This window comes from Rhopilema esculentum, chromosome 11 (genome assembly GCF_057945365.1).
Source record: "Rhopilema esculentum isolate cy_ngs chromosome 11, ASM5794536v1, whole genome shotgun sequence".
Classification (NCBI taxonomy): Eukaryota; Metazoa; Cnidaria; class Scyphozoa; order Rhizostomeae; family Rhizostomatidae; genus Rhopilema; species Rhopilema esculentum.
The window spans coordinates 16,359,011-16,384,351 of NC_142825.1; the positions used below are offsets into that span (position 1 = coordinate 16,359,011).

General features: G+C 37.4%; 4 protein-coding genes across 4 annotated transcripts; 3 read left to right on the forward strand and 1 right to left on the reverse strand.

Annotated features, from left to right (window-relative positions):
* The first annotated feature begins 90 nt into the window (after positions 1 to 90).
* LOC135693144 (DNA transposase THAP9) lies at positions 91 to 6,945 on the forward strand. The gene is made up of 2 exons (XM_065211534.2): positions 91 to 4,022; positions 4,634 to 6,945. The coding sequence occupies exons 1-2, from the start codon at positions 3,779 to 3,781 to the stop codon at positions 6,943 to 6,945; spliced, it is 2,556 nt and encodes an 851-aa protein (XP_065067606.2). The 5' UTR covers positions 91 to 3,778.
* On the reverse strand, positions 6,934 to 8,583 carry LOC135693169 (uncharacterized). Its single transcript, XM_089111495.1, has one exon. The coding sequence runs from the start codon at positions 8,199 to 8,201 to the stop codon at positions 7,284 to 7,286; it is 918 nt and encodes a 305-aa protein (XP_088967621.1). The 5' UTR covers positions 8,202 to 8,583; the 3' UTR covers positions 6,934 to 7,283.
* A 182-nt stretch (positions 8,584 to 8,765) lies between these two features.
* On the forward strand, positions 8,766 to 18,323 carry LOC148959109 (uncharacterized). The gene is made up of 4 exons (XM_089111447.1): positions 8,766 to 10,103; positions 12,637 to 12,833; positions 17,527 to 17,737; positions 17,865 to 18,323. The coding sequence occupies exons 1-4, from the start codon at positions 9,711 to 9,713 to the stop codon at positions 18,153 to 18,155; spliced, it is 1,092 nt and encodes a 363-aa protein (XP_088967573.1). The 5' UTR covers positions 8,766 to 9,710; the 3' UTR covers positions 18,156 to 18,323.
* Positions 18,302 to 19,613, forward strand: LOC148959110 (uncharacterized; the record flags this gene model as incomplete). Its single annotated transcript, XM_089111448.1, has 3 exons — positions 18,302 to 18,455; positions 18,575 to 18,725; positions 19,496 to 19,613. Coding segments are annotated over 3 exons (339 nt in total), but the record flags the coding sequence as incomplete, so codon positions are not given.
* Between the last annotated feature and the right edge of the window lie 5,728 nt (positions 19,614 to 25,341).

The following is a 25,341-nucleotide window of genomic DNA, read 5'->3' on the forward strand; positions in this document are numbered from 1 at the left end:
AAAAACAAGACGTTTTGAGAATGTAGTTTTGACTTAATAATGAGTATGTGCTTGAAATATCTTGTTTTTATACCACATACCACAGGATACCACAGTACGAATAAGCAAAGTGAGTTCTATCGATTAGGTTAAAATCATTTTTCGATTCATAATACCTTTAAAGCAATTTCTCTTGGATTCCAATACAGTGTCCATAGCTACATAAAACTTATTGCATTCCCAGTGACTTTGTGGTGTTCTGCTGGCTCATCTAGTGCTGGTTCTACAGGCATCTGTGGACGATGCCTTATTCTTATGGGTTTCCACTTAATGTGCTCTGCCTTGAAAATGTTGTCTACCAATTGGGTCATGTACTCTGGGTGATTTCGTGGTCTCTGAAGCTGACTGATAGTGCCATCAATCATGGCAAGTGCCTTACCAAAATCTATGCTTGTTGCCTGCAAGTAGCGGCTAAGAGGACCTGTATGCTGGAAAATTCCTTGGAATAACACAGCAGTTGCCAAAAATTGATTCGTGTCAATTTTTAAGTTTCCTCACTTTTGGAGAAAAGTAGATACAAACTTTCTAGTTGGTCAAACAGTTTTGCAGCATCAAGTGCAATACCTGCACTATCAGATAACACGAGATTATGAGTTTGTGCGTAACAATGGACATAGGTCACTTGATCACCAATCTCTCTCTTAATTAAAGCTTGTAGCCTTTTAAAGCAACCACTCAAATTCGAAGCACCATCATATGTCTGGCCAATGAGCTTCTTAAAGGGTAAATTGTGGGAATCTAGTGTATCTTTGATGACCTTAAAAAGTTCAAAAGCTTTTGTTCCCCTAGCTCGGATACAATTTAACATGTGCTCAGAATATGTTCCATTGGTGTGCACAATGCGAACACAAATGCTCAGGTGTTTTTGAGGACTGACGTTTGGTGTGGTGTCTATCATCAAAGCCCATGCTTCAATTTTTACCATACTTTTTGAAAATAGGACATGTCAGTGATGCGAGTATTTGTTATGAGCAAAGCACAACAGACAACTACTAAAAAATGAGACACAAATTTGGGTGCTGACAGTTGAGCAATATTCTTATTGTATTCTTAAGAATTTGATAATTCCAATGCTGAATTTTCTTATGTACAAACGTAGGCATTAAGATATCATTCAAAACTTTTGTAAAATTATAAAATAATAATAGAGAATGAAACCCACTTACTTATGATAGAAAGTAGAAACATGTTTTTGACACGAAGCGACTCTTACACATGAGTTTGACACGGTGGTGAACAGAGATTCAATCCATCGTTCATGAAACTTGCAACAACCTATTATTATGTGGCAACTTTGGGAAATGGACTATTTTGGTAGTCTATCTATAAAGATCTATGTCCAAGTTTGACTGTCAATTCTGTCATGTCACCTGCAGCAGGGAGTAATTTAGTGATTGCAAATTGCTCGGCAAATTCCTGCTCTTACAAAACTGCTCATTTTGCTATTATTTTGCCTTGTTCACCTCCAGCCCTTCTTGTCACCAATATTTTCTTGTTATATCAGAATAATCCAGGTACAAGAACATCAAATTCCTAGTGTCAGCAACAAAGAAGCTTGTCCCAGCTGCACTGCTCTTTTAAAAGAGAATTGTATTAGAAGGAATTGAATCATCACTTTGAGAGTTCTGTTATCAAAACAAAGACTGAAAAATCAAAAATTGACTAGTTAGTTCCAACACATGTACTATGTATGTATTGAAATTAATGACGTCAAAGAAGGGTGGGTGCGGCATCAACCTGTCAGAAATTTTATAAACGAATTTATAAACGATAAGAAAAAAACAGACACATTTTTAAGTCGCGCAGTTTCTCGGAGAAATAAAAGAAGTAGCCTTCAAGAACCCCATTTGGCCATAATCAGCCGGGAAAAATATTTTTTTCAAATTTATAAATAAATTTTTGTTAACGTACCATAATTACCAGGGCAAATAAAATAGGGAAAATGCAAGTGGGGGGGGGTCTGGGAGGAAGCCTAAGAAGCAGGGGCGGATTTAAATGGCAAGAAGTGGGGTGTTAGATTATAATTGGATTTTGTGTCACAACCTTAAGGTAACTAAAAAATGATGGACACATCCACTTTCAAATTCAGTTTTTCACTTTGAAGTAAAAAGATAAATAAAGCAACTTTCCTGCAACATTTCTTATTACCGACTACCAAACACTGCTTTTTACCAAATTGAAGCAAATTTACCAAAGAACAAAGAAATATTGGGGGTGTGGCAGCCAACATCCCCTTCTAGGTCAATCAGTTCCTGTTTAGAAGAAATATCTTTACCATACCATGTAGGCTTCTAGAAAAAAGAGGACATACTGTTTCATTTCAATTGATCTCTGTCAAAACTTTAAAAATAGGTGGGCATTATTGCTAAACAAACTTGAAACAGAAAATTGCACCATTCAAGCCTTTCAATAGGAAGGGAGGTCTAGGGACAGAGGGAGGACTGAAAGAAAATCTAGCCTGTGTTTGAAAGTAGAGGGTCTGTGTAACCCAGAGCAATATCGCTAATGAGCTTTTGTCAGGATCTCTGGGAAAATTTATTATCCAAAAATTATGTGGCAAAAGTGAACAACAGCGTGAACAGAGCGTAGTTTGCTGGGGCAGTTAACGCATTCAAATAGCGAAAAGAAATGTGTGCAAATTCAATGTTCCTCTTCATTTTGTCAAACAGTGACACAATAATGTCTGAAAGCATTGAATATATCATGATGCCTAGACAATTGTTGCACAAGGTGAATATATCATGATGCACAAGGATGGAAACACTTCAAAAACCGGAGGATGAATTTTTGTTGATAACTCTTCTCTTATGTGTTAATGAACGTTTAAAAACATTTTTATCAAATTTCAGATTTCAAATTTCAAACAAGGAACTTAGAAGACGTGTTAATAGCAAAGCAATCACTATCACAATGAAAAGAATTCATGAAAAGTACAAGGCATGGGCCTATTGACTCGCATTGCTAAAAAAATTAGCCCACTCTGTTAGGCAGCCTTGTCTGGATCAATAATAAATGTTTACTAGTCTTTAGCAATTTACACTGTATGTAGACTTGCGTTTATACATAGAGATCATTTTCTACAGCTTAAGGCCAAAGCGTCTTGTCTACTTTTCAGTTTCCATTACTTATGGCTACTCTGAAAGTTATGTTTTCCGTCATCGTATCCACCAGATCTTGTCTCAAAAAATGCTTCTTTACATTAAATTCGAGCCAAACTAGAAAATAAACATCTTCTACCATGCAAAATCAAATGTCTACTCAAAGCAAATTGATTGGTTGCCAAGTCAATCTTACTTTGATTGCTGCATGCGGTAGATTCACTCTCCATCAACTACTGTAAAATGAGCAAGATTGGCCCACAGCATCTTTGATCTGTTTTGGTCAGAACCAATGAGGGGTCCCAATGAAGATCTTCAACATCAAAATAGCAGAGCTTTCAAAACTTTTCTTCTAACAAATAAATCTATATCATACTGCCACAACCAATCAAAACATTCGTGAATAATAGGCGTTTCTTCTTGCATGATTACACAGATCTGTAATAATTATGCAAAAAATTCAATTCAATCCCTTTACATGATTCTGCTCTCGGTTACACCATAGTTGATAAAAGGAATGGTTTGGAAACAAGGAAGATTGCGCAATATGTTATTGTTCTGAATTTCTTTGATCACATGACCAAACAACATCCAAGGCACTGTTCTAGCATGGCGGACGGCCGATACAGAACAAAATCATTATGGTAAACTGTGTTTTTAACGGATGTCATACTAATCGGGCAAATAAATCTGGAAAGTACGATAATATTTCAATCTTCAAGATCACCGCGCGTTCTGGTAAATTTTATTTAGACTGGAAAAGAGATATCCTCAACATAATCACAAAGTATCGGCAGGTGGATGCTGATTTTTCCCAACAAATCGAGAGAGGACAAATATATGTTTGTGAAAATCATTATGAGCCTGAAGACATTGAAATAACAGGTAAGTTTATAGTTTTTATAGCTTTGTTTTATCTGTATTATTGTACAAGAAAAGGCTAAAAGAATGATTCTAAAATTTATTTCTAGTATTTCCAAACGGAAGATATCCGAAACCATATTGCAAAACCAGATCAGAAATATTTGGAAATCACGACAGTTTGAATTCAACTTTTGATGCCGGTTTTTACTAGAACTCACAAATCATAAAAGCGAGAAATTTCAATCTTTGCATACATCGATAGCATTAGAAAAACTCGTTGGTTGAAAGCTTCCACGGACTGTATTTATGATAATATTTGACTATGTTGTAATAGTTCATGGTAAACGCGTTCTTCAAAAAATAGATTCAAAACAAAAGACAAGAGACCCAACTGCTTATAAGTCTAGTCAATGTACATTGCATAGGTGAAATGTCACAAGAGGCTTGTGATGGCTTGACCTTCCCCAAGGATTTGCCTTCTTGTCAAAGAAGTTTGGGTAATTGGATTCCTTAGATTTTATATCTTATCAGAAAATTAAAGGTCTGTGTCCCCAAATGAAATCTGAATTCTCACCACTGCAGCTCTGCATGTGGATATTGTGTCAAATTGATGTGTTTTTGTCTGTTCCTAGAACAAGGAAGGAAAGTACTACGTCCAGGAGCCCTACCAAAAAGGAATTTACCAATAAAGAGTCATCCTTCTAGAGAGATTGTTGCCCGGAGACACATAGATATTGTAAAAGAAAGAATAACTGAAGATTCTCAATGTGCTTATAAGGACTTCACAAGCTTGCAGAATGCACTTCAAAGAATCAATTTGGAAGGATGGTCTGTTACATATGGTGACAATTCAATTCAAATTAATTTGAATGATCAAACTAATGCCTTGCCAAAGTACTGCTTGATCATTGAGAAAAATTTGAGATTTACAATTGCAGTTTTCAATTGGAAATTACCAGAAGGCAGTCATATATATCAAGATGCACAAAGATCATTGAAGTATTTGAAGTTGTCAAAACTTCTTTCAAAGATATCAGGTGCTGTGATATGCACTGGTGTGACAAATGCAGATGCAAAGACAAGTGCTTCTCTCCATGTAGTTCCATCAATCTTAGATGTAACTAATGATATTCCTTTTCAGTATACCCAGTACTACAGGGCACCTACTTGCTATGTCCTCCTGGAACCAGCCACAAGTGAAAGTTGTAATGATTGCAAGAAATTTGAAGGAAGGGCCATACAAGCTTACAAGGTAAAGACATCACTGCAAGAGACAGCTGTAAAGAGTAGAGCACCTTTAACAGCAACAAGTCATTCAAGACTAAAGGCCACAGTGTTTAGTGAAAGAATGAAATGTGGACTTTTGGAGGAAAAATTGAGAGAGATGGATAAAGAAATTCAGTCATCATCTGTTCAGCTAGATGATGAGTTGACCACCGATATCAATAAGATAATGTCAGAAAATCTTGAGAGTGCCTCACCCTTTATGACATTATTTTGGCAGGAACAAGTCAAGTATTTTAAGCAAGGGTCTAGACGGTTTCATCCAATGATTATTCGATTTTGTCTATCAGTTGCTGCAAAATCAGGTTCCGCTTATGATGAGCTGAGAAATTCAGGGATTCTCTGTCTACCAAGTCGAAGAACTTTAAGAGACTATCGTAATGCTATTCGACCTCAGGTTGGATTCAATTCAGGTGTCATCAATGAACTTAGGGAGGCTGTTGAAAGCTTTAAAGGTCACCAGAAATTTGTTTGTGTTTCATTTGATGAAATGATAATGGTATTTGATAAATATACAGGTGAACTAATTGGCTTCACAGACTTAGGAGATGGTGAAATAAATGAAGCATGCCTCCAGAAAGAGAAGACCCTTGCAACGCATGCACTTTTATTTTTTGTCAGAGGAATTTCATCTGACCTGAAGTTCCCATTAGCCTATTTTGCAACAGATGGTATCACAAGTAGCCAAATTCTTCCTCTGTTTTGGAGATGCATTGCCATTTTAGAGTTAAACGTCAAATTATGTGTCATTGCCACAATATGTGATGGAGCAACACCCAATCGTAAGTTCTTCAAGTTACACAAAGGCCTTGATTACTGCACAGATAGTGAAGTGGTTTATCGTACTGTAAACGTTTTTGACCGCAGAAGATTCATCTTTTTCTTCAGTGATCCATGCCACTTGGTCAAAACAGCTCGAAACTGCTTGTTTAACTCTGGTTCAGGTCAAAGTAGTCGCTACATGTGGAACAATGGCAAATACCTAATTTGGAGGCACATCACTGGTGCATTTCAAGCTGACCTAGATCGAGGCCTGAAGCTTCTACCAAGGCTAACCACTGATCGCATCAAGTTGAACAGTTATTCGAAGATGAAGGTGCGTTTAGCAGCTCAGGTGCTGAGTTCAAGTGTAGCTGCCGTATTAAGATCATTTTACTCTGCAGATACAAGTGCAACAGCTGACTTTTGTGACAACATTGATAAATTTTTTGATTGTCTAAATGTAAGAAGTTGTCATGAGCATGAAAGAAAGAGAAAAAACTTTCTAAAACCCTATGTTTCGATCGATGATGAACGTTTCAAATGGCTCAAAGAAGAATTCCTAGGCTACCTTAAGCAATGGAAAGAGACCATTTCAACTCGCCAAGGTGAATTTTCTGATGCTGCCAAAGAAAAGATGTTTATTTCAAAGCAGACCTATGAGGGCCTTCAAATAACTGTCTATTCTGCTGTAGAATGTGTGCAGCAGCTTTTGAGAAGTGGCATGCCTTATGTTTTAACGGAGAGATTTAGCCAAGATGATTGTGAAGAGTATTTTTCCTGTCAAAGAGCCATTGGGAGAAGTAGTGAAAACCCAAATATGCAGCAATTTGGATACAATGCAAATAATATCCGTGTTGGTATGGCTGTTTCAACAGTTACAGGAAATACCATGGATTAAAAAAGAAAAAATCATGGTATGAAATAAATGATTCAAAACTTAAGAAGCGAAAGACTAAAGACAATGAAAAGAAATAACAGTCTACTTTTTTTTAGTTAACATTGGTTTAAATTTGTGTATTTTGACTGGCAAAATGTAGGGTAAAGCTATCCTTCTAGGGTAAAGATATCTTTCATGTTACTTTGTGAAAAAGCCACCCTCTCTAACAATTCCTTAAATCCTTTTTTAAGATACCCTCTGAAAGCTCTTAAATTAAATGAACCTTTACAAGCTTAATGATGACTGATTAATTCAACTGGGACCCCCAAAAAACCCCATTCTGAAGTCGACTTAGATTTTTAGGCATTGGGATGATAGGTTGCATTGCAAAAAAGTTTGAATTTCTCAAACTTACTAGGGAACCACAAAATTTGCAAAAGTCTGTTTATGATGTCCTTTGCATATGAAAATGACCTTACTCTCAAAAACAAGGTAAACATTTCCTGTAAAATGTTTCTGGCTACTTCATCATCTTTAGGTTCATAAGCAGGGCAGTCTTCAAGAATACTTGAAAAAAGTTCTCTCACATTTAAGTCATCTAATAACTTATTGGTTATTGCACTAATTGCTATCAATGTTATATTCGCTCCAACAGTTGCTTCTCTAAATTTGCGCTCTGCAGCAAGAAACAAATTGGATACAGGCCTTTTAATGCCCCACAGACCTCCACGATTCACTGCTGATATCAAAAGTTGATCAACGAGATTATCGTCTTTGAAACATATGATGATGGACTTCGTGATTTCGTTTTGTGGAGAATCTGTTTTTATGCTGTAGTATAGTTTTCTCAACACATACCCACCAATGTATTGTATGCACTGTTTATCTCTGTCATTTATTCGTGGCACAGATGGTGCAGGTTGCTTTGAAACAGATTGAAACTCTGTCATTAACCTCTCACAAACAATAATTGCAAGCAAGGGGGCCTCATGTTCTTTTAAAAGTGGGAATAATTCTTTACTCTTGTTTACTACTTCGCTGTAATATTCTGCATAATAGAGTTCTTTGCTCTTTTTATCAACCAGCTTTGACAGAACTTTCTTTATGATATTACAAAATGACTCAGAAATAAAACCATCTTGAAGGGGATATCTCTCTTTACAATAAAGCTCAAACGAAGTATTGACTTCTGTTCCGTAACAGCGATCGGCTGCAATTTCTTGACAGGCTACTTCCATAATAGATTTTAGCCTGGACAGTGGGAGGGATCTTCTCATGTTTGGAGGCCTTGTGTCGCAGCAAACTGCGGACTGTCTTAAATGTTTTATCACAAGACTGACACTTTTCTTCCTTAATATTCATTTCCAGAATCTGAAAATTCAAAATAATGAATAAAATTGAAATAAATATGATTTTCAAAAGCGACAACGTAAGGAAAATATGAAGAACTAAAACCGAACGCGCGAGAGATACACATTGGGCCTAAAACTTCGAAAAATTGAGGTAAAATAGTCACAGACTTTACAGTACCTTGTCGCCTGCCGTATCAAAATCTTCCTGTACTTCAATTATAGCATCAAGCTCACATATAAAAGCAAAAACCTCATCGTCTCCTACAAATTGAACATCAAAGTCAGCTTCCGCCATTGTTTCACGATTTCACCTTGGATGTTCTTTGGTCACGTGACCAAACTCTCTCGATTTTCAACATAAAACAAAGGCCCCATTGTTTAAGAAGTCAGTTTCCAAACCATTCCTTTTATCAACTATGGTTACACAGACCCTCAACTTTCAAGTTGAGAAAATCCAGCTTTGGTGTTATGGTCAGAATAATTATATCACAAAAAATAACAGTGAACTGCAAGGTAGGTTTTTGTGTTTCCTGATTATTTCCCAAATGTGCAATTAATTTTGTTTGATTCATAAGTTTCTTGCATTCTAAATGGCTTCTAAATGGCTTAAATCCTACTACAAAGCTTTTCAGCTTAATTTGGCCTTTAAGTTTCAAGGTTTCTGTTTCATTTTGCTCTCTGCGACAAAAGCTGTGCAAAAAATTTCCAAAGTTCAGGGATATCAAATCCCTCTCTCCTCAAAAGATCTGAACAGGGATTTGCCCCTCCACTAAAGTACTACCATTATAGCCTTAATTTTTGATCAACTTTGCATAGAAGAGTGCAAATATAAGATCATAAAATTGCACAAAGAGCACTGAAAAGCCTATTTTGGAACTGATGACTATCTAATATTTATGATGAATCATCACTTGAATCAAGCCATTTTTATTGTGGCTAAATATTTCAGAGAAAGTAAAGAAAACAAAGAGGTCACCTAAAAAGAGCGATTTTTCAAAAATTGCCTCTAATGATCTTCCAAAATAAAGCAGATAGTTCTGAGGAAAGTGATGATGAATCATTGGAGGAGCATGATTTTGACTGTGAGGATGAAGAAATGTCAATGTATGAACCATCTGCTCATTCAGACACAGAAACCAATTTAGAAAGTGATACAGAAGAGGCTTCTAGGTAAATGCACTAGTACTTTTTACATGTTAAATATGATTGTAGACTACCCACCCATTTAAAATCTGGTTAAGTTGTTGCAGACATAATTATGCCATTACTTTTGCTGAGGTAAAATATTACCTATCTTTAAACCACTTGTGTTTCATTGTTGTTTATTATCTGCACATTGCAGTGTTTCTAGTTTTAAACATTACTATTCTATGCAATTTTGCAGATAATTAGCAGAGAAAACATATCTCTCAAATTGTTTAGTCAAGTTTAGTTATGCATAAGTTTAAAATTTACTTCATTCTGAAACACATCTTCTTAGTTACAGATGGAAACCTCCGGACAGAACCGAAATTCATCTCATTTTTGGTGCAAATCTTGTTGCTCTTCAAGTTCTGTCATTTCTGCAAGGGTGAAAACCCTAACATTAAAGCAGCTAAATTTGGAACAATGCTGATTGTTAGGAGCCACTGTATTAACCCAGCATGTCTGAAAGAATATCTTTGGAGAAGTCAACCGAAAATGACTGGAACTAACATACCTGCCCGCAACTTCCTGCTCTGTATGTCAACATTGTTAGCTGGGGGCTCAATCTCAAAAGTCAGACAGATTTTCAATCACATGAATCTTTGCACAATCTCGTTCACTACTTTCTTCAAACACCAAATGGTATAAAAATTAATCAAATTTGAGAAATGGCCGGGAAAGCAGAGTTGCAAACAAAAAAGGCTTAACCCTATCCAGACTAGGGGGGGGGGCACAAAGTGCCCCCCTAGCTGGTTTTTCTTTCATAACTTCAGGAGTTTCAAAGCAATACCCCTCAGACCTCCTGACCTTTAGCTTTAACCTATCTGACACATGTTTATATAAAACGATAATTTTTTTATTATTAATCAGGGGGTTGTGTAGGGGCGTTTTCAAAACTAGTCAAGTAAAAAATAGTTCAATCTGCCACGGATTCGCAACAAAAGTAGATATATTGATGAAAATTAGTATCTACGCATTAATTTGTGCTCTTTTCATGATTCTGACCAGAAAATTCAAATTCAACATCCTCTTCTTTGATATTTTTGCTGCGCATGCGCACACATTTGTTGACATATTTATAGGTATTACATTAATAAAACTGCAAGTTTAGAATAATTTGTCTGCTAAGGCATTAAAAATGAACTCAATAATGACATTTGGTTGTATCGATCATTTAGTTATATAGAAAAAACTATAGCCAAATACAAAATAAGTAACACTAAAATTGTGTCAATCTTCTTGTTTCTATTAGAAAATGCATCAAATTTGCTTATTTTAATATCTTAGCCCCATGCTTTGGAATTGATGAATATTTTAAAATTTTCTAAATTTTTGCTTCACCCGGTCATTATTATGATGACGTCATCGTAAAACCACGTGACTTAAAAATTGAACAATAATACTAAAATGTGGAGAAAAGATAAGAGTACCATCCAAACAAAGTTCATTGTCCTAGCTACAATGCCCGCCAAAAGTAGTTGGAACACCGAGATTGTACTCGTAATAAATGTATAATTTTCAGTTCATTTCCCTTTTTCAAGCAGACGGAACCCCCTCCCCCCCTTATACAATGTTGTGAAGAAGGATGAACATGTCGCTAAACATGTGTTACAAAATTTGCGCGCTAGCATACATTTGTTGTCATTTTCCAGTCGCGATCCAACATTGTATATGGGGGGAGGGGAGACGTTTAGTAGGAAAGATGATTGAACTGTTCCAACACTTTTGGCGGGCATTGTCTTTTTGCATTCTTTTTGTGTATGAAAGACTGACATGTTAAAGATGACAATTGTAGGGTTTTGGGGGGTGAGCATTCCAATGGAATTAAAATCGAAGGTGTATGGCTAAGGTGTGACGTCATAATTGGTATATTTTAAATGTTCCGTCTTGTTTTCCCGGCAATTACTGTTTATTGTTGATTTTCCTATCCATTCAAGGTATCATAACACCATTCGTCTCTTTGATCTGTTATTCCGTACATTTTTTAGCTTTTGAACGCTTTATTTGCTCATAATGTGTGCTTTACGGGGTAATTAGTAGCCTTCATTATATATCCTTCTCCAAATGGATACGAGGCTGGCTACTTTTTATCTTTAGCTGTACTTGAAAGAGACATTTGGTAAAGTGGTGGGAGCACCATAGCGTTTGAAGCTATCTGAAAGTTATAAAAATGAAGTTCCTTGACTTTTTTCATACAAAATGTAACATATTTAAATGTTTGAATAATATTCTATGTGTCATAAAGGGTAAGCGATATACAATACTTTAAAACAACTTTTACTGTCAAGTCATTTAATTGGAGAATCAAATGCTGATTGCAGATAGTTAAAAGGTGGATTATATTGCGCGGATAGCTAGGATTTAACATTGACAGCTGTGGATTTGGGTTTTTATTTGGGATGAGAAGAACCCTGTTTAAAACATGGAAACGAGTCTTACTTCTAATAGAATTTAAAATGAGCCTTATCAGCAAGACATGATTTGTAGTGATAAATTTTACATCAAATAAGGCGCACATGACATCTGGAATGCTTAATCTATTGTGACATACGTCATAAATTATAGTTTTGATATTTGAATGTAGGGTTGGAGTGAACAACTTTAAATTGTGATATGAGTCGTTAGTTCTGGTACTAAAGAAATTTTAAGAAATATTGGAGGAAGAATGGCGTTTTCAAGGAGGATTACGGATAAAAAAACAGCGTACATTTATATTATGCGAACAAAGACGAACTTGTCGCTGAGAGAAATTAGCAGAATATAAAACGTATCGCCGTCATCCGTCCTGAGAATATGCAGAGAAGGAATTAACGCAAAGAGTGAGGTGGAAAGCAAAGCTGGTAAAGTAAAAACAGGAAGACCACATATCTTTACCGAATGAGATAGAGCGCGCTTCATAAGAACATTTTTGCGTATGAGAGAAGAAAACCGCAACGTAACAGTGCTTCAAGTGGGCAGGGAGGCCGGTATGACACATGTCAGCTGTAGGACTTTGATACAAACATTGAATGAAGCAAAGTACTATAAATTAACGGCAAGAAGAAAGGGTGTTTTATCGGCCGACGACCGATTAAAACGTGTAAAATTTGCGAGAGAGGCAATAAAAAAATACGACAGACGCTTTTGGAGTGATGATGTCTTGCTCTATCTAGATGGCGTCTCATTTATTTATAAGAGCAATCCATATAGGGAAGCAGTATCTGCGCAGGGCAAAGTGTACCGACAGAAAAACGAAGGACTAAAGATAACTAGCAGAGGATCGAAAAATTTGCCTGGCGGGAAAAGAATACATTTCCTGGTTGGCATCAGTTCTGGATTTGGTGTGTCATTAATCGAGGAATACACGAAAATGGAGGGACATTATTTTGGAAAGTTTGTGCAGAAAACTCTTCACAGAAAGCTTCTGAAACTGGCTGATATGAAATGAAGAGAGGAGTTGGTATTTGTCATGGATAATGATCCTTCACAAACAAGCAAGGTGGCACTTGACGCTGTAGACGAGTGCGGGATAAAGTTTCTGAATATACCTCCAAGATCACCGGATATAAATCCAATAGAAAATATATTTCATAATATAAGATTGGCGTTGAGGAAAGAAGCAATGGAGAGAAAAATTTGCAAAGAAACTTACGCTGAATTCAAACAAAGAATTATGAAGAACTTAAAAGATTGCGATATATCATTAGTTGATAATACGATAGGAACTGTACATGAAAGACTGCAAATTCTGGCACGCAATAAAGGTTATGGAACGAAATATTAAAAAAAGCTTTGAAGTAATGTTTTTGTATTTTTATATTTAAACTTGAATGATTTGAATTATTAAGAAAATGCTATGTCCATTTCTTGACAGTGTATCTCGAATAGAAGAATAAGGGGGACTTTTTCATGTTTACAAGTACATTTTGAAACAGGGAGGGTAAGAACTTGGTGTAAAAAATGGCTAGTACAGCAGATTTCAACAGTATGCTCTTCTACACCGGCTATTACAGCATACATATCATTGACAACCGTGCCTCGCTAAAACTTTAACCAGACCTGCATAAAAATTGGAATTGAATTGAATTGAAGTGTCAATTTTTTTCAACGTTCAACGGTTGGAAAAATTATAAGTTTCGATAAAATACAAAGCAGTTCAGATATAAATCTCCCAAGTAAATAGTTAGATAGGTGTGCATCGTGATATGTGATGTTGCAGGAAATTCTTTTGAACAATAATAGGACGGAAGCTGCATATTTTTATGATTTCTCCACGCTCAACGCTTTTCTGATAATAACATATCCAATGATGTCATTGAACTTTTAAATTGCCGTTGAACGTGAAATTTGTCGTTTTTGCGTGTCGGAAGAAAGAAAAAGCCGATAAATAACTTATCCACAATACTGAATAACTTACTGCACACCCCTGCATGTCATTTTCAAAAGAATAAGTTAAAGGAAACTACTGCTGTGGATAATTTTAAAATAATTTTCCAACCGTTACTCGTTGGTTAAATGACAACGAAAACGAACAGCATCAACAACAAAAGTACAAGTGACATGATGATTGTGTTCAAGACAACAAAAGGCTTGCAAAGCAACGTGCACAGATGGGAACAGCCTTTTGTTTCTCCAAAGGTATTTGAAAGCGGAAGCTAAAAATTCTCCACCGTACATTCATCATCTCAGTCTCGCGGTCGTCGAGAACACCATTCTTTACGCATGTTATTGGGGCCTTGGATGTTGCAAAGATCGGCGTATCTTTTTCAAAGAGAATATCCTCGCTATATGAGGTTTTTGGGGCCGCAAAATGAACAACATGGCCTTCAAGGAGAAGTAACATATCACTCAAAGGTAGAATTATTGGTGAGTACCTGAAATCGTTCAGGAATATTATTTCTTTGTCCTCCACACCCAGCCAAGCATATGAACATGTGGCAGGAGAAAGAAATGACTTGAAGATTAACCGTAGAGGATCCAAAATGAATGTTTTGCCACAATTTGCTGGCCCACAAATGTAAATGTTACGCCCCTTCCCACGACCCATGACTAAAAGTTTTACGATCGCATCTGAAAAGACTGCTCTCTCTATTTGATTGTTCTCTAGAATTTCAAGAGCACAAGAAAGCCACTCGCCCCCACGGAAGCATTTCTCCTTCAAGTACCCTTGAAGGATCTCAAGGCGAGTCTGCGAGTTTGGCCCCTGTTCAAAACGAATTCATACAGCGCAGAATCCCCAACTAACTTCCTGCTGTTGGCGTATGCCAAAACCTCCAGCATGGTACGCATCTTGAATTTGATAATTAAATCTGCAACCTGAAGATTGGTAAGCTTTTTTTTTCTTTCGACCTCTTTTCCCCCTTTTTACAGTTAGCTTTCGTTGCATTTAGCGTTCTCGGTGCCTGCACTGTTCTTGGATGGTTCAAGCTGGTCACAAAATCGGGATCCTCTTTTGTGACATACTCAAAGGCAGTGTGATATCCAGAATGGCCCGAAAAATTTACGACAATGCTAAAGCGGTCTTTCAGTAAATTTTTCACTTTCAGCCAGCGCTGATTCTTGCTGAGAAGAACACACATATGGAAGTGGAAGCCATCCTCTTTATGGGGTTCCATGGAACATGCCCATTGCACCACTTTGGTAGTGGTACTTTCATGAAAAGCTGTAACAACAGCATCCGCGAAAGAATGACGATTAAATGCTTCGGTATTTGCATTACTGTATGTAACAATGTACATCTTTCGAACTGTGTCAGTTGGAATCGCCGCTGAGTTTTTTCTTTCGGCCATAGCGTAATATGGAAGTAAATGATATCGTCACTATAGGCTAACCCTGCTTGTATTACATAGACAGGTCGTTTGAAATTAACCGCCGTTTTCACGTTTGGCATGCATTGTTTTAAACAATGAAATTCAAAAATGTGAATAGAAATACTGGCCTGTTTTCTTTTGTGGGATTCAATACATCAAAAAAATTCTCATGCACATCCGCGAAGCTGTTAATTGACTGTCACATGTTTATTGCTAGTTCTTGGGCTACTGTAAAATTATTTATATCTACATGTCGATGTATATGATAATCTATGACTATTTTTCTCTGCGGTTTTTTATATCTGCGGTTTATTGCAAATTAATTAAGAATTGAAGACGACTGTCGATGCTATGAGTTTAAAGAAAATAACATTGATGGAAAATTGGAATTCATTGGATTTCAATTTTATAGTGCATCTGTCAAGTTTCCAAAGTCGGATTTTGTAAACTCTTGTGAAATAAAAGGTTAATACATTCCATGAAAAACTAAAAATTGTCTTCAAATATGATTTCAACCTAATTGTCTGCAGATTATCAAATTAATATCTCGAAAAGTCCCGGAAATTTGTAAAATGGGGTAAAAAAATACGTCATTAAGCAATTATGACGTCACGGGTCAGTCAAATCACAATTTTGACTTGACCAATGAAATGAGCACCACCGAAAACCCCTATAAAGAACCTTTAGGTCATGCTCTATTCGCCCACCTTTGAAATTGGCATTAGACAATGCCCGCCAAAAGTAGTTGGAACACCGAGATTGTACTCGTAATAAATGTATATTTTTCAGTTCATTTCCCTTTTTCAAGCAGACGGAACCCCCTCCCCCCCTTATACAATGTTGTGAAGAAGGATGAACATGTCGCTAAACATGTGTTACAAAATTTGCGCGCTAGCATACATTTGTTGTCATTTTCCAGTCGCGATCCAACATTGTATATGGGGGGAGGGGAGACGTTTAGTAGGAAAGATGATTGAACTGTTCCAACACTTTTGGCGGGCATTGTAGAGGGACAAAGAAATTACGGAGGGGGGGCACTTTGTGCCCCCCCCTAGTCTCCCGAAAGTTTCAAAAAGCCTAGTCTGGATAGGGTTAAGAGTTTGAATATTTTCTTGATTATACACTAGGGTATCAAAAGTATTGACCACCTCAAAGGAGGAGAAATGGCGCATGAGTGATCGAAAGCTATTGTTATGCAAATTAATTCTGTTTTTAGAGGGCCAATGGCAATTGGTCGATAGCAAAACAACCACCAATCAAAACTTCAATCTATTTAGAGCATTTATTTAAAAAATAACAGTAGCAAACATCTTTTAACAGTTTCAAATATCAATATTTTGACTGGCTGCCGCAAACTTTTGAAACCGCAAAAAGCCTCCTTGAAATGGATCCATGAATTTGGGCAACGTATTCTTGTAGAATTTCGTATTAGGCCTAGAAAAGTCTTAGAATAAATGATTCTCTGGCTTTCGGACGACCATTTGGATCACGGTTTGTAACATTTTTCATTTGAAGTCAAACTTTTTTAGGGATGTTAAAGATTGGACTTGATTCTGGCTATGCCAAATCTTTAATTTCTTTTGTATGGAAATAAATATTTGTAAAAATGGTTTCCATTTACTCAAGTAACCTATTCTTTTGTATTTGTGCAAAACACTCATTATATTTTCTGTGGACGGATTTTGAGCTGCAAAACCTTGCGCAGTGTTGAGTTTTATGCCTTTTACTGCCCCTTGGTGCTGTAGGCAGTGAAATAAAACAGACAAATTCTTTCCCCTCTAACATCAAATTTATTTTGGTCGCCGATTTCTCGGTTTTTTTACAACTGTAACACTCTCCAGAAATCTTTTTTGATTTACCGCAGCTGTTGTGTAGCTGCATCTAACTTGGTCAACATTTTTTTAAAAATTAAAGACCACTTCCTTGCAAATGTTTTATACCGACTCGCCTCTCATTTGACAAATTTGTTTCCTCAGGCATGGGCTACATTTTTACAGATAACAATGCTTTTTCGTAATTTATACATTTCTAACTAAATTTTCTATGGTGTCAGCAAGATTTGCAAACTTTTCCCGCCAAAGTTTGCTCTAGAATGCGCTTACTTCACCCAATTAATGCATTCAAATGTTTTGCATTGTCAAAAAGTCGACAAAAAGTGCCGCCATCTTGAACAAGGTGGTGCAATACTTTTGATACCCTAGTGTATAGCAAAAGTTTCTTATGGAAGTTTCAGTACACGAAAGTTATGAATTGACAACCAATAGTTAACATACAAGTTTGTTTTCAAAGGAAAAATTATTTACAGCTATATATATCCTCTGGAAAGTTTATCTGGCTGGTCTCCTTAAGGCATTAAAAGACCAAAGTGATCCTGCTGTTCTAGCTGGAGATGCCCACCATGACAGCATAGGTCACAGTGGAAAATATGGCGCATATTCGGTTTATTCATGCTCTCAGTCGGCTGTGATACATTTTGATCTTGTGCAGGTAAAAATTTAATAAGAGACTGTTCATGTATTTCTTTTGCATTTATATATACAACATATGAAACAGGCGATTCAGGCATGCAATGCATGAGTATCTACTTCAAACCATCTAAAAATTTGAGTTTCAGAGAAATCAAGCTGGTAGGAGCAGTGCCATGGAATTATATGGATTCAAACTCTGTCTAGAGACTTTACTGAGAGATGTCTCAATTTCCAAATTTGTCTCAGATCGCCACATAGGCATATCAAACTTTTTACAGAACCATCCAGAAATCATTCATCATTATGACATCTCACATGTTGCAAAAAGTATGTTAAACAGCTTTCTGTGTAGAACAACATATTACAGCCTTGTAAACGTTTTCAGAGAGTGTTTCCTTTTTTGTTCATTATTATTCACAACTCCCTTCCATTATTAACACAATTGCAAATCTTACCAATATTAACACAATTGCAAAAATTATAATTTTTTATATTTGATTTCAGAATGGAATAAAATGTCAACAAAACTTTGCAAAGAAAAGGGTTGTAAAGTTGCCGATGAGTGGATACGATCATGGGTTAACCATGTGTATTGGATGGGAATGGTGATGTGATACTTGCCAAGAACAAAGTGTTTCTGAGCCACATATTAAATAAGCATGAGAGTCTACCCGACCCATTAATAAGTAGTTGCAGTCATGGTCCAGATTTAACAAAGCCCAAATGGTTGAAAAAAGGTTAGTTATGACAATTGCTAAGTCTTCAACCATTCAAAAGCAGAAGCTCATTTAATGTACAATAGTAATGCAAATCTTACATCTGTCTGTCATTTTATCAACATTTCATTTAACTTCAGATTCTGATGCATACGAAACAATTTGCAAAGCCCTGACAATACCAGGATTCCTTAAAGGCATAAAAAGTAGCTGTTTGGAAGATTTTCATTCTGTAGCCAACCAATTTGCACCAAAGATGATTTGTTATTCATATGTTGGAAGGTACTGCAGGTAATCTATTTTTGCTTCAAGAGATGTAAATAAAAACTTCAGAACCACCACAATGCATTTTAACCTAATTTGTATATACCTTAAAATATTAAAGGCATTGAGTCATGATAAATAGACTGGGTATACCCTAACTGCCAAAATCCGCTGAGTCATGATTTCCATGACTGCGATGCTATTGGTTGACCTTGAACTGGTCACATGAACTCGCCTCGTACTGATTAACATAACAGTTTCCATCAATAGCAAGTTGTCAACAACGGATGCCAATATCACATGAAACAGCAGCGATCACGCCGAAACCAAATGACCCCCTATAGAGAAAGCCTATTTACCATGACTCAATGCCTTTAAAATTGAATAATTCCAGGCATGCTCTAGCTGCAATACATTTCAATTATAATGTCAACCGCAATGTAAAAAGAAAGAAAGATGGGTCTGTGTAGATTAAAAAGAGGCCTATCCTAAATTCAAAAATGGTACTGCAACAGTATGTGATGTCCCAGTGGCACTATAGTTTGGTAAGAATTCCTCTTTTATATTCTCAATTAACACTAGACTTAATTTTCTGAAAGTTTTCTAATTACACATTTGCTTTTACAGAATTTCATTTTGACTCAATAAAAAATCTAATACAGCCCTGCTGCAGTTAAGGTTATAATTTTGAATTAAATAAAAACAAATGGCAATAGACAATCAAGGAAATTTTGGCTTTAGAAATAAGGATTCTCGCATTCTGTATAAAGGAAACTCTTACTGAATTATATCGACAGATTATGTGGAAGACATTTATCAGACCATTCTTAATGCCATCGAGTCACCAACAATGTTACAGGATGCAGTAAATGAGTTGAAATATCAAACCACGCCACCCATGATTTCTACACTTGAGAAACAGTCATGAATTCTAGCTGTTGAAAAGCATATTGCGAGAAAATCATTAGTTGCTACTGATGTACCGCCAACAATGCCAGGTCAGCATTTGTTTTATAAGCTATTGATCAAACATATGCTCGGTTAAAATCATATTATAATGATAAAAGTTTAACAACCTGTGTTGTTAATAAAGTAACAGTCTCGAAGGACGAATTATTGAAGAGCGAAGTCGATAGTAAGAGACGTACGTCGTGTTATTGTCTTATTTCGAACCAACTAACTATTTCTAAAATAAACACAGCGGTATATACAAGCAGCGAAGCGTAGCATGAAAAACACAGCGGGAACAAAACAAAAGCTTAGATGTTATCACTACAGTACCTCCCCCCTAGAATGCAAGCTCGAGAAAAGCATTTGGGATAAAAGTTAATTAAACGTATATAAGAATATTCAGGCATGTCCATATCTGTCGGGAAAATGAACTTGTCTCCCTGAACGTGTCCAAACAGTACCAGGTACTTGGTTCTCTACCGGCTTGGCCCTCGCTGAAGCATGGTTTGATGGGAATGATGTGTTTTTGGCAGTTGAACGTTGGTTATCTGCATCGGTATAAGCAACTTTAAGACGATCTATGCTTATTGTTTTTTGTTTTCCATTGACATCTACGAGGAAATGTTTGTCAGAGCGCTTGAGAACCTTAAAAGGACCGTCATAGGGAGGTTGAAACAGCTTTCGAACAGCATCATGGCGAACAAAAACGTGCGTACAAGATGGAAGATTAGCTGGGATGTATGTGTAAGCTTCTTGAGAACGGGGAGGAGTTGGTTTTAGTTGTTGCATAAAACTTTGTAGACGATCAACGAAAACAGAGGGATCAAGGGCTGTGACATCAAATGTCGGAAATATGAATTGACCTGGAAGACGAAGTGTGGAACCATAAACAAGTTGGGCAGGTGAACAACCGAGGTCAGTTTTAATCGTTGTCCGTAGTCCGAGGAGAATGAGTGGAAGATAGTCGATCCATCTTGTGGAATCCGGTTGAGCTTTGATTGAAGCTTTAAGCTGTCGATGGAAACGCTCAACCATGCCATTGGCACAAGGGTGGTAAGAAGTAGTATGAATACGTTTGATTCCAAGTAAATCAGCGAGGGAACGGAAGAGAGCTGATTCAAACTGAGCTCCTCTATCAGTGGTTATCGTTGAAGGAACACCGAAAGCTGCAATCCAACGTGAAACAAAAGCTGGAGCGACGGTTTCTGCGGTAGCATCTGAAATTGGAATCGCCTCTGGCCAACGAGTGTAGTGGTCGATGCAAGTAAGAAGATATCTACAACCGTTTGATGGTGGTAGAGGGCCAACAAGGTCAATGTGTGTCAGTAGATGGAAAAGTTCCAATGGGGGAAAACGTGTGACGGGTGACTTTAGCCTGTTGGCATGGGATACAGGACCGATTCCAATTGCGGATGTCTTTGTTGATACTAGGCCAGATGTAATGTTGTCTGATAAGTCGCTGTGTTGCACGAATACCGGGATGTGCAAGTGAGTGGAGGTGATTAAACACAAGGCGGCGAATGGGCGAGGAGTGCCGGTTGATATGTCACAAATGATCGTTCCAGAATCTGCCGGTAAAGGAAACTCTTTCAGATTAAGAGAGGTGTTTGACTGTACCTGGTGGAATTTAGAATCTTGCTGTTGAGCTGCAGACAGTGTGACAAAGTCAAGGCTTGGAATATTGAGCAAGGAATTGAGCTCAATGCGAGAAAGAGCATCAGCAACCACATTCTGATGGCCTTTTACGTGTCGTATGTCATAGGTGAATTGAGAGATAAAATCAAGATGGCGAATTTCCCGTGGCGAATATCGATCAGACGAAGAAGACAGTGCATGGAGCAATGGCTTGTGGTCTGTCATAATATGAAATGCGCGTCCTTCCAAAAAGTACCGAAAGTGCTTGATAGCTAAGTAGACGGAGAGTAGTTCTCGTCCAAATGTGCTGTACTTCGTTTCGGCTGGTTGCAGGCGCTTTGAAAAGAAAGAAATAGGTTGCCAGGCACCGTTGAGGAATTGTTGAAGCACTGCTCCTACAGCCACATTCGAAGCATCAACAACTACACTGCATGGTGCTACTGGTGATGGGTGAACAAGAAGAGTAGCCCGGGAAAGTGCTGTTTTGATCTCTGAGAATGCAGATAACGAATCCACAGTTAGTTGGAACGGTTCTTTGGTAGACTTGGCAGAGAGAAGGTCGGTGAGAGGCTGTATTAATTGAGCACAGCAAGGCACAAAACGACGGTAGAAGTTGATCAATCCCAGGAACTCGCGAAGCTTTTTGAGCGAAGTAGGAGGAGGAAAATCTTTGATCGCTTTAACTCTTGTGGAAAGCGGTGAGATTCCTTGTGGTGAAACATGATGTCCTAGGAAGTCAATATGAGATTGGCCAAAAATGCATTTGGTAGGATGAATGACAATACCATGATCGGAAAGACGCGAGAATAAAATTTCAAGATGCAACAAATGTTCTGCTTCAGAATTGCTTGCGATAAGTAAATAATCAATGTAAGCAAAAACGAAATCCAAACCACGAAGTACTTGGTGCATGAAGCGCTGGAAGGTCTGTGCTGCATTACGCAATCCGAATGGCATGCGAACGAATTCAAATAGTCCAAAGTGAGTTGTTATAGCAGTCTTAGGAATGTCACTAGGTTCGACTGGAATCTGATGATAGGCACGCACGAGATCAATTTTTGAGAAAACGGTTTTTCCATGCAGAGACGAAGAGAAATCTTGGATGTGTGGGATGGGGTAGCGATCGGGAACTGTAGCATTGTTCAAGCCACGATAATCACCGCAAGGTCGCCAGTCGCCTTGAGTAGCCTTAGGAACCATATGCAACGGAGAAGACCAACTGCTTTTTGACGGTCGAATGATGCCAAGTTGTAACATGTGATCAAATTCAGCCTTGGCAATGGTCAAACGTTCAGAAGCAAGACGACGGGGACGAGCAAATACAGGAGGGCCTGAAGTTGTGATGTGATGGGTGACGGTATGCTTTACTTTTGATTCGTTGTATGAAGGACGGGCAATGTCAGGGTACTTTTGAAGTAAGGCTTGGTATGGCGAAGTAGTATCAGGGGTTGCCAGCATAGGATGAGGTGAGCTGTCGGCGGACAAAATACCTTGAATGGTCAAATTTGTTGTAGTATCAATTAGTTTCCGATTTTTAACATCAACTTTAAGGCCAAAATGAGCAAGGAAATCAGCGCCAAGAATAGGGAACGGTATTTCAGCAATAATAAAAATCCACCTGTACGTGCGGAGAAGTCCTAGGTCTATTGTAAAGACTTTTCTCCGAAAGTACGAATTGGCGACTTATTCACAGCCTGTAAAGAAATGTTTTGAGAAGTTTGTCTGTCAGTAGAAGAAGGAGGTAAAACGCTGTAAAATGTTGGTGTAAATTGTTTAATTTTGCATCTCTTAATTTGGTATTTAAGTATTTAAGGCTCGAATGTACATTATATGAAAAATAAGCCCTAAGATGCCAACGACTCATATATTCAACTTAACTAGATTCCTAGTACATTAATATGACCTGGAAAAACACTCTTGCCCACATTGGAAATACATCGTCATTACTTTTGTCTTTGTTTGTGTCTGTCTCTAGGAGGTAGAAAGTCATTGACTAACAACTCACCAAGAGTCCACTTCTTCTTCTAGGTAGCCTTTAAAACGTCTCAATAAGATACCTTCTTCTTCTAGACTTTCCTGAATAGCCTTTTCATAATTTCGAACGTACTCTTGGTCCGCAACGGGATCGTATTCGAGTAAGCCATTATCATCGTTCCTACTTGAATCAACATCGGCAGCCGTGGCGGCATCTATTTTCTCTTCAAATTCATAATCATAACTACCATTCGCCTTAGACACTTTTGGAAGAAGACATAGTAAATTTTTGGGAAGATTGAACAAAGTATGCACAGACACAGTCTTCTTCAAGATACGATTCCAATACAGGTTCCCGGTATGATGTAGCTAAGGCTCATTCCCAGTCCACCCTTAAAACGCGGTACTGCATGGCGAGGGGTGTGAAATAAAACTTCTATATTTCTGAACTCCTTTGCAATTAAACTACGGAAAATGGTTTTTTGGAGGAAGACTGCAACAAATTTCATCAAGTTCGTAAGCCTGGAATCAAGCTTTTTAGCAGTATTGAAATCAAAGGCACGAGATGTATTGCTGTGGAGATCAGGATTAAAAGATAACATCATTGATAGCATTTGCTTCTATCATGAAACAAAGTTTGGTTCAGTCTTTGAAAAAAGATTCAACAAATGCTGTGATCCATTAAAACTACACAAGCAGCAAGTAAAAGGTGGGCACAAAATCTCAACAGAAATTGCAAAAGATTTTATGGAAAAGGGAATACTATGTGCTCCAGGCTGGCAATTATGTAGAAACAGCTACCAAAAACAGTTCCACTTTTTAAAAGAAAATGTAAAAGACTCAGACAATGAAATGAATTTCTCTGAAATTGAAAAGCTCTATTCAAAATCAATGAGAGTTTTGAAGCCATTGGTGAATCTCCAATCAAAACTCATGGTATGCCAAAACACAGGAGCTTAACATATGCCAACCAAAAACTCGACAAAGTAGCAAAATCAGTTCAGCATCATGTTGCAACTGCCATAGGTGTATCAGCTAATTAAATTTCACTACCAGTTGGCAATGTTTCTGCAGAAATCGTACAAAAAGCCCAAGATTTAGACCTTTTAATGGAAGAAGTAAAAAACCAAATGGCAGTGTCTTCATTTCAAAGGAAGATACAGCTTTTGACACTGACTCCTAAATCATGGTCTATAAACTATGCAGCTTCGTCTTAAACTATGTCTCATGAGATGTTTTAAAAAAGCACTGAAACTCAAGGATGAAGAAGGAATTTGCTCAATGCCATCTGCTAAACTAGGCAGATTGCTGCCAGTTACTGTTACAAACCAAGTAAAATGATTTTATGAAGACGATCACATTTCAAGACTTCTTCCAGGGAAAAAAGACCATGTCAGTATTGCAAAAAATATGCACATGCAAAAACGTCTGCTGTTGTTCAATTTGAAAGAATTATATCAACTATACAAAAGCAATATCCTGAGTGCAAAGTGGGTTTCTCAAAATTCTGCTCCTTGCGGTCAAAATGGTGTCAATGTAGGCTCAAGTGGTACTCATGCCATCTGTGTATGTGCCATCCATCAGAATTCCATTCTTTTTGCTGATGGTACTAAAACTGGACTGACATACAAGGATCTAATAAACATGGTTGTTTGCGATAGTGACAATAGAATGTGTATGTTACACCGTTGCCCTGCATGTCCAGGGAGTGAGTTTCTCAAGACTTTTCTGGAAAGTCACTTTTCGGATTTTGACGATGTAACTTTTCAGCAGTGGCAAAGTACCAATAAAATTGACTTAATAAAACAATCACTAGATGAAGAAGATTTTATGGAGTTAATTATTGCAGCGATTGGCAATTTGACCTCACACTCCTTTATTGCCAGACGCCAGGGAAAGTATTTGAAGGACTGCAAAGAAACTTTGGAAACTGATTCAGTACCAGTCCTTGGTGACTTTGCCGAGAACTACCCATTTGTTGTTCAGGACGAAGTGCAATCGTATCATTGTAATAAAAGCTGCTGCACAGTGCATCCTGTTGTTGTATATTACAAAATGGAAAATGAACTTTCACATCACTCTT